At 48.1% G+C, this 10,350-nt stretch overlaps 1 protein-coding gene across 1 annotated transcript; it reads left to right on the forward strand.

Moving 5' to 3' along the window:
• Positions 1-2,171: 2,171 nt before the first annotated feature.
• Positions 2,172-7,435, forward strand: LOC118729590. Its single transcript, XM_045587778.1, is given in 8 exon segments — positions 2,172-2,301; positions 2,783-3,705; positions 3,738-4,660; positions 4,662-4,757; positions 4,759-5,159; positions 5,162-5,353; positions 5,356-6,890; positions 7,145-7,435. Coding segments are annotated over 8 exon segments (4,491 nt in total).
• Positions 7,436-10,350: the final 2,915 nt, after the last annotated feature.

Raw genomic sequence — 10,350 nt, forward strand, 5'->3', positions numbered from 1 at the left:
TGGGAACAGGACCACAGGAGATTTATTCCTACTGACTCAGTAGCTTCAGGGATAGAAATTGTAGATAACCTTTAGAGACTAACCGCTGAGCTCTGCTTCTATGTTATCGGCTATTGCAAGATAGGGCCACATGCCAATGTCCAGCAGAATGTGACTGGGAACCAACCCTGTGGGCTATCCCCAGTCTTTAGAATTTAGTCTTTAGGATTTAGAATTTAGAACAAAGGAAAATTCCTGTGGTTTGAACCTTTAAAAGGGACTGCCTACCCCTGAAACAATGCAGTCGTATGAGACCACCTGCATGTGGTGCTCTCACGGCTGTCCTGGCCAGTTATTTCAATAAATCCTTGCCTGCTTTTTAAATTAATCATCAGCCTCCAGTGGTCTTATTTTGAACCCAGATTTCGACCCCACAACAAGGTCTGCATTGAATGCCACTTGGGCTGAACTCAGCCCTGTTTTGGGCACCAGCACAGCCAAGGATTCAGTGAGCCTGAGGGAGGGCAGGTGAAGGATGAAGACAAACAAAGAGAATAAGCTGGGTCTAGTGGATCTTCTGTGCCTGGCTGAGGCCACAGAACAGATCCAGACTGCAAGCTGATGGTTTATTTTATAGTCATAGGTAAACCCAGTAATTTACAATGTTCTTGTAAGTTTCACTTATTTTAGCAGCACTTGCTGCACCTCCCACAGCCCATTAACTACCCAGGAAAGATCTAGAGAGCAGTCACAAGATCAAACTTAATTATGTTTAGAGGACTGTACCCTCCAAGTTGGGACTTGTTTGTGACTTTGCCAGCAGGTCAGTCTGAGGCTTAACCCTATAATCACTCCCAACAGTTCACATACATTCTGAGTTTCCCCGAAAATAAGACATCCTCCGAAAATAAGACCTACTGACAGATTTCCTTCTGAGTGAAATATAAGGCATCTCCTGAAAATAAGGCCCCCCTAGGCTAAACATGAGAGATTTGGTCCAGTGATTCTGAAAGAAATGGAGTCACAAGAAATTTACCAGGAAATTCAGGAATTGGATTGTTATGATGATGTTCCAGAAGATGATGACATGATTGTCAATGAATAAATGAGTAAATTCTTGATACTGTAGGATTCAGTTTGTCTGGTTTGTATTGACAACTATCATACTACCGTACCATATACAGGTAATAAATTTCCTTTATTTTCATTTAACAATAAATGTGTACCGTATTCTTCTTCATGGAAAAATAAGACATCCCCTGAAAATAAGAATTAGCGCATCTTTGGGAGCAAAAATTAATATAAGACACTGTCTTATTTTCGGGGAAACAGGGTGCTTCTCTTATGTGAGAGTGAAAGCGCAGGGCGGGGCTAACTTCTCGGAATGAGAAGGCAGGGTGGAACTCCTGGTCCTACATTTTGTAACTGGACCCTTGAGAGGGCAGGGCGGGGTGAGAGGGCGGGGCGGGGGGAGGGTAGCTCCCGGTAACTGGACCCTAACCCTAACCCAACCAATCAGGTCAGCCAAGGTAGTGGCACCACCCTCCTTATAAAACCCATTGATATGTTAAATTCTTTCTCTTTTTCACCATGCCCTCGCTGGTATAAGTGGGACTGAGCTCGGACTAATCCGAAATAAATACAGGCTTTCTGCAATTGCATCGCATTTGGCTCCCTGGTATTAATAGTTTCTGGGGTTTATGACACTTGGGTATTACATATGGGGCCTTGTCCGGAATCTCCAAGACTGAGGGACTCTGAATCCGGAGAGCCTGTCTGGCTGCGGTAGAAGTGTGTGAAGAGATCCCTGTGGGAAGTGCCCGAAAGGTCTGGTGGATTCACTATTGAAGGCCACGGGCCGGAGAGATCAAAAGACGTTTTGATCCTCCTTTAAGAGGGACATAGAATTCCCTCTCAGGATGAGGTAGTTGGCATGAGGCCGTTGTTTAGTTTTAGGCGCTGCTTCCACGGAGTTGGAAGGCTGTTCTTGGGGGTCCCCGTCTGTTCCTGTGTTCTTTGTTTGTTTGTTTGTTTGTATAAGGGAAAGGTTTCAGTTTGCTCTTGTTTGTAAATTTGCTATAAAAACTTAAATCTGAATGTATTGAATTGTTATAATACTGAAAATGTTGATGTGGGGAGTTCTTCTCCTGGTGGCTGTTGTAATTTTATGTGTTATTTTATGGACTCACTGTATGGATGTTATGGGACAGACTCAGGTTACTCCTTTGAGCATTGTGATTAATCATTTTCAGGAAGTAGAGGAAAGAGCTAACAATTTTAGTATGGAGGTCTGGAAGAACAAATGGCAGACTTGTTTTTCAAGTGAGTGGCCAGCTTTCAATGTTGGATGGCCACCAGAGGGAACATTCGATCTCCCTACCATTCTCCGGGTTCAGAGTGTCATCTCTCAACCCAAGACAGGTTACCCCGATCAGCTCCCATACATTATAATGGGCAGGACCTTGTGGAGAACCCACCCTTTTGCTTAAGCCCTTCGTGGCTCTGTGCCCCTCAGAGCCAGAACCTATTTTTGCCTCACAGGGAACCGAGAGGACAGAGAAGAAAATCACCCTGCCATCAGCTCCCCCCTACTCTGTCTTGCAGGGGGGAACTGAAGAAGAATTAATTTTTCCTCCCCCGTATCAGTTCCCTAGGGTGCCGGGGGAGAGACCTGACCCTCCCCCATTAAGGGAAGCAGTCGCCACAAGGAGAGTGGGAAGCCCGCTGTATACCAGACAAAGAGCCCAGAGGGAACAATCCACCTTTGTCGCCAACTCCACTGTTAAGACTTTACCCCTGTGAGCCACTGGTCCCCGAGATGAGAGGGGCAATCAGCCCCATCACTACTGGCCTTTCGCCACTAGCGACCTTTATAATTGGAAAGCTCAAAATCCTGAGTTTTCTGAGAAGCCAGCTGGACTTATTAATCTGTTGGATTCTATCATTTTTACCCATCAGCCAACCTGGGATGACTGCCAGCAGCTCTTGCAGGTCCTGTTCACCACTGAGGAGAGGGAGAGGATCCTTAATGAGGCCTGGAAGCTGGTTCCAGGCATGGATGGGAATCCTACCACCAACCAGGCTCAGATAGATATCTCTTTTCCTCTGACTAGGCCTGAATGGGATTTCAACACAGCAGAAGGTAAGGAGAGGCTCCAGGTCTACCGCCAGGCTCTAATGGGGGGTCTCCGGGCGGCTGCCAGAAAGCCGACTAATCTGGCTAAGGTAGGGAGCATTCAGCAGGAGAAAGATGAATCTCCAGCAGCCTTTTTAGAGCGGATCATGGAGGCATTCCGCTCCTATAACCCCATGAATCCAGAGGCTCCTGAGAGTAAGGCAGCTGTTATTGTAGCCTTTGAAAACCAGTCTGCTGCAGATATTAGGAGAAATTTGCAAAGAATAGATAGACTGGAAGAGAAGAGTCTGCAGGACTTGGTGGTGGTGGCTGAAAAGGTGTATAATAACTGGGAGCCCCCAGAAGATAAACAGGCTCACAGGCAGACCCTAGACCTGGCTAGGATCCTGTTGGCCACCACTACGGACTCCCCTGAGAAACGGGACCTCCACCTCCGACAGCTTGCAAACGATCGAAAGAAGGGTAAGGAGACCTCCGGGGAAGGAAAGTGGAAACTGCAGAAGGATCAATGTGCATACTGCAAGATGATAGGGCATTGGGCTCAAGAATGTCCTAAGAGAGGCAGTGAGAAGGAAAGCAAGACAGACCGAGTAAAGGTCTTGGGGCTTGATGAACTGATTAGGGGAGTCAGGGTTTGGACCGCCTCCCTGAGCCCAGGGTAACTCTTACTGTGGAGGAGACCCCTGTTGACTTCCTTGTTGACACCGGAGTGCAGCATTCGGTCCTCTGCACTCCACAAGGAAAACTAACTAGAAAAAAGTCCTGGGTGCAATGGGCAACTGGTATGAACCAGTATTCATGGACTACCCGAAGAACAGTGGATTTAGGGATGGGCCGGGTAACCCATTCCTTCATGGTAATACCAGAATGCCTCTACCCACAGTTAGGACGGGACTTACTGACCAAGATTGGAGCTCAGATAACTTTCAGACAAGGGGGGCCTCAGGTCACCGATGGCGAGGGCCACCTCATCCACGTTCTGACTCTGAGGCTAGAGGATGAGTACCACCTCCACCAGGAAGCGCTCCCAAGGGGGGATAACATGGATAGATGGCTACGAGAATTCCCCACAGCCTGGGCTGAGACAGGAGGGGTAGGACTAGCTGCTCATAGGACCCCAGTCCTAGTGGAGCTAAAGCCGGGAGAAGGTCCGGTAAGGATCAAACAGTACCCCATGTCTCAGGAGGCCCAGGAGGGAATTCAGCTACATATCCAGAGACTGCGGAGTCTAGAGGTGCTGGTTCCCTGCCAATCTGCCTGGAACACCCCCCTACTGCCGGTCAAGAAGCCTCACCCAAATGACTACTGACCGGTGCAAGACCTACGGGAAGTAAATAAAAGAGTCATGGACATACACGCAACTGTCCCCAATCCATACACTCTCTTGAGCTCCCTGGTGCCCACCATAATCTGGTATACTGTATTAGATTTAAAGGATGCCTTCTTCAGTCTGCCGCTAGCACCCAGAAGCCAACCCTTGTTTGCTTTCAAGTGGCATGATCCAGAGGAGGGCTACAGCGGACAACTCACCTGGACACGACTGCCTCACCATCTTTAATGAGGCACCACACAAAGACCTGGGTGAGTACAGAAGGGAGCACCCTGGCCTCACCCTCCTACAATACGTAGATGACATCCTGATTGCTGGGGTATCGGGCATCGGCGAAGAAGGCACAGATATGCAGAGAGAGGGTAAGTTATCTAGGGTACATCTCAGAGGGCGGACAGTAGCGATTATCAGATGCCAGAAAAGAAACTGTCCTAAAGATCCCCACACCCACCTCTCGAAGAGAAGTGAGAGAATTCTTAGGGTCGGCCGGCTACTGCCGTCTCTGGATTCTGAGTTTTGCTGAGATTGCCAGGTCCCTGTACGAAGCTACCAGAGAGGGGAAAACATTTGAATGGACAGAGAAAGAGGAGGCTGCCTTTAATCAGTTGAAAAAGGTCCTCCTACATGCCACGGCTCTGGGACTGCCAGACATTACAAAGCCCTTTTACCTCTTTGTAGATGAGTGCAAAGGGGTATCGAAGGGGATTTTAACTCAAGCCTTGGGCCTTGGAGCCATCCAGTAGCTTACTTGTCTAAGAAACTAGACCCAGTGGCTGCCAGCTGGCCACCGTGCTTGAGGATTATTGCGGCAACAGCACTCCTAGTGAAGGATGCTGACAAGCTAACTCTAGGGCAAGAAATCTGGATTACAACCCCCCATGTGGTTGAGGGAGTTCTAAAGCAGCCACCTGATGGATGAGTAATGCACGCATGACTCACTACCAGTGCCTCCACCTAAATCCTCCCAGAGTGCGGTTCCGCCCCAGTGCAGCCCTCAACCCCGCAACTCTCCTGCCTGACCCCGACCTAGATGTCTAGCTACATGACTGCGCCGAGATCTTGGAACAGGTGCATGGACTCCGGAAGGACCTGATGGACCAGCCCCTCTCAGATGCAGAGGCCACATGGTTCACCAATGGAAGCAGCTTCATGAGAAGCGGGCACAAGTACGCGGGGGCGGCAGTAGTAACTGAGACTGACACCTTATGGGCAGAGGCTCTGCCATCTGGAACGTCAGCCCAGTGGGCAGAATTAATCACTCTGACAAAGGCATTGACACTAGGGGCCGGGAAACGACTCAATGTCTTTACAGATAGCTGATACATGTTTGCCACAGCTCACATCCATGGGGCAATCTATCAGGAGAGAGGGCTATTGAGTGCAGAAGGAAAGACTATAAAAAATAAACAAGAAATACTTGACTTGCTGGCTGCCTTATGGCTCCCAGCCAAGTTAGCCATCATCCACTGCCCAGGACACCAGAAAGCCAACAATCCTGTAGCCAGGGGCAACCAGAAGGCTGATCAGGTGGCCAAAGAAGTAGCCCTCATTGCAGTCCCTGCACTGGCCCTGCAATTGCCAGGCCCAGGGAACCCAGTTCTGCCGGATCAGCCCGGATACTCCCAGGAAGAATTAGAGCAAATCAAAAGCCACCCCACGAACAAGGAAGTCAGAGGCTAGTGGTATGCTCCAGACGGGAAGCTCCTGCTACCAGACTAGCTTGGGATCCCGATGTTGAAACACATACACCAATCGACTCACCTAGGGTCCCAGAAACTAAAGGATTTGGTCCGGCATGCTAAGATCAAAATTCACCAACTGGATGCCAAAATAAGTCAAATTGTATCAGCCTGTAAAACTTGCCAGCTTACAAATGCAAGGGCCGGGTCAAGTGGAAAAGGAACCCGGCTCAGAGGAACAAAGCCCGGGGTGCACTGGGAGATTGACTTCACTGAGGTAAGGCTGGAAAAGTATGGCTATAAATATCTTCTAGTTTTTGTAGACACCTTTTCTGGATGGGTAGAAGCATACCCAACTAAGCATGAAACAGCCCAGACGGTTGCTAAGAAGCTACTGGAGGACATTCTACCCAGGTACGGTTTCCCAGCTATGATAGGATTGGACAACAGCCCGGCTTTCATCTCACAGGTAACACAGGCAGTAGCCAAGGCTATAGGGGCAAATTGGAAATTACATTGTGCATATAGGCCCCAGAGCTCAGGACAGGTAGAAAGAATGAATAGAACATTAAAAGAGACCCTTTCTAAACTAACCATGGAGACTGGCAAGGACTGGGTGGCTCTCCTTCCCTATGCTCTTTACCGGGTGAGGAATTCACCTTATACACTAGGCTTCACTCCCTATGAAATTATGTTTGGTAGGCCCCTGCCTATCATTCCCAATCTTAAGGCAGAACTGCTAACTGAATTTGACAACCAAGAAATATCTTTTTCTTTAAGAAGGCTCCAGAGCAGGCGTCCTCAAACTTTTCAAAGTGGGGGCCAGATCATGGTCCCTCAGAGAGCTGGAGGGCCGGACTATATGAACTAATTCCTACTGTAACACCTCGGCTGCGCTCACTGCCCAAAAAACCTGGCGGGCCGTATCAGACTCCTCTGCAGGCTGCATGTGGCCCCCGGGCCGTAGTTTGAAGACACCTGCTCCAGAGGGTGCATGAGGACATTTGGCCATGCCTACAGGCCATCTACGGGGCTGGCCCGATCAGACGCCCCACCAATACCTGCCGGGAGACTGGGTCTTTGTCAAAAGACAGTGCCGAGAGACGCTTGAGCCACGTTGGAAAGGACATCGTGGTGCTGACGACGCCCACCGCCCTCAAAGTGCACAGCATTGCGACCTGGGTCCACCACACCCATGTTCAGCCAGCTGACTCCTCTGCGATCCGGGAAGACTTCGCCAACCGATGGAGCATCGACCGAGACCGAGATAACCCCCTCAAGCTCAAGTTACGGCGTACTCAACCTGCCTGATACTGGAAATTTTGTTTGTGGCCACTCTAGCTGCAGGAGTCCCCACACCCCATACACTGGTTTGGGGGCGGGGGGGGGGGCAGGGGAAGACTCACTTCTGCCCTGGACACTCCCGACCCCGCTGTGTAGTCTTGTGTCTCCACTGGACACATCTTGTGGACTCCCCCAAAATGTCAGATCAGGGCACTGGGAAGGAGGAACTTTATGCACCCTTCAGAAGTGCAAACGGTCCCATGATTGGGCCTGTTAAGTCTCAAGACAACGGGGGAATGAGAGGGCAGGGCGGGGTGAGAGGGCAGGGTGGGGCGGGGCCAGTTCCCGGTAACTGGACCCTAGCCCTAACCCAACCAATCAGGTCAGCCAACGTAGTGGCACCACCCTCCCTATAAAACCCATTGATATGTTAAGTTCTTTCTCTTTCTCACCATGCCCTCACTGGTGTCAGTGGGACTGAGCTCGGACTAGTCCGAAATAAATACAGGCTTTCTGCAATTGCATTGGATTCGGCTCCCTGGTAGTTTTTGGGGTTTATGACACTTGGGCATTACACCCTAGCCCTCACCCAACCAATCAGGGTCAGCCAAAGCAGTGACATCACTACTCCTATAAACCCCTTGATCTGTTGAAGCTCGGGATCTTCCGCCATGCCATTGTTGGTGTAAGTGGGACAGAGCCCATGCTAGCATGGAATAAAGGCTTTCTGTTATTGCATCAGACTCAGCTCCCTGGTGGTCCTTTGGGATCATGAAATCTGGGCATAACAAGAGTGACAGCAATCTACCACTTCTTTGTACCTGAATCATCCAATCTTAAGGAAATTTCTAGCTTTGCCTTCAAATTCTGTGAACTTAGATGAGTAACTTCCCATCCCTGGGGGACATTCTCATATCCACCATGGTGGATGCAATGGTGACATCACACATAGTATTCTAAACACCCCATACCTTTACCCATTCCACATACATTTCACTTTCTAGTATTGCTGAGCCTCAGTTTCTCTTGGAGCAACTACCTCTCCTCTCTTGTTTACAAGGTTAAGTGATGCTAAAATCCTCTCATGGCTGCAAAGAAGGGGAGCCTAAAAAATTGTTGGAGCACCACCAACCTCTGAGGAAGGTCAGAGGATGCTCCTGGCACTCCCAACAACACCTTTCCCAGAGATCTGGTAGTCTGGACTGCCTATCCACTGAGTGCAAGTTTCTGCAGTTTCTTGCTCAATGCATTTATGCACAATTGTGAAACTGAAGACCAGAGAGGGGCAGGGATAGGCTCAGGCTACTCAGAGGCAGAATGCTAACATGAAGGGAGAGTTTGGCTTTCCTAAACCAGGGCTTCGCTCTGCACATGGTATTTGTTTTGAGATGAGAGACACCCAACCACCAACCTCATGTGGGGTCATTTCCTCTGGGGATACACACAGACACATGCACTCATATCAGAGGAGATGGCCTTATGGCATAAGGTCAGAGGAGAAGTAATTCTTGGGATGGTGACAAAGCCAAAAGAAGAAAGAAAATAGAGACAGCTCCACCACAGGACTGGAGTATCCAGTCTCCTAGAACATAACCAGGATCTATAGCATGGGGAGGGATGGTGGGGGCCCATGGGGGTCAGCTGGCTATGGGGAGGGGCTGCAGGAAGTTGGCCAGCCAGCCCCACCCCTATTGGGGTTGGGGGGCAATCAGGGGCAGGGCCGATTGGCTGGCTGGCCCCAACCCTGACTGGCTTTTTATATATATAAATTGCATCAAAAGATTAAAATACCTAAGAATAAATTTAACCAAAAAGGTAAAAGGCCTGTACTTTGAAAACTATAAGATATGGAAGAAAGAAATCAAAGAAGAATCAAATAAATAAATGAATATATCATGCTCATGGCTTGGCAGAATTAATAGTATTAAATGACCATAATTATTCAAAGCAATCTAAAGATTTAATTAAATTCCTATCAAAATATGAATAGACACATATTTAGATTACAGGTTCAATTCCCTAGTAGAGGAGTGTTCAGGAGGCAATTAATTGATTAAATTATTTCACTAAATGTTTCTCTCTCTCTCTCTCTCTCTCTGAAATTAATAAGCATATCCTCACATGAGGATAAAAAAATTTTAAATTATGAATGACATTCTTCTCAGAACTAGGACACTAAATCCTAAAATGTATATTGTACTACAAATAGCCAAAGTGAACTTGAGAAAGAACAAAGTGGAAAATATAACACTCCCTGGTTTCAAACTATGTTACAAAGTTCTTATAATTAAAACTGTGTGGTACTCACCGAAATTGATTTTGCTCAGTGGATAGAGCGTTGGCCTGCGGACTAAGAGGTCCCAGGTTCAATTCCAATCAAGGGCATGTACCTTGGTTGCGGGCACATCCCCAGTAGGGGGTGTGCAAGAGGCAGCTGGTGGATGATTCTTTCTCATTGATATTTCTGGCTCTCTATCCCTCTCTCTTCCTCTCTGTAAAAAAGCAATAAAATATATATTTTAAAAATAAAACTGTGTGGTACTCACACTAAAACAGTCAAATAGATAAATGCAATAGAATAAAGCTGCCCCATGGCTGCCTCTCAGACATGGCTGGAAACTTTTGTGGTAACTTGAGGGTATGCTGAATCAAGTGATGAAGGCTTAGATCTGGATGTGTTGAGTTAGTATAGTGCTGGGGTGTTGATCTGTGAGTGCCTTGGGTGGGGCCTAGATGAGGCTGGTTGACCTATTTGGAAATGTCTTTTGTGTGAAGTGTATCATTGGGCATGTGGAGGTATTATTGTTATGAGAAAATGCTAAGTAACTGATTCACTATCTGAAAAGGGATTTACTATCGGAGAAAGGGAGGGAGGAAGAGACTGAACATAAATTGTGCACCTATGGATGAGGACAATGGGGGATGGGGAGGGGGCCGAGGGT

This window comes from Pipistrellus kuhlii, unplaced genomic scaffold (assembly GCF_014108245.1).
Source record: "Pipistrellus kuhlii isolate mPipKuh1 unplaced genomic scaffold, mPipKuh1.p scaffold_m20_p_3, whole genome shotgun sequence".
Classification (NCBI taxonomy): Eukaryota; Metazoa; Chordata; class Mammalia; order Chiroptera; family Vespertilionidae; genus Pipistrellus; species Pipistrellus kuhlii.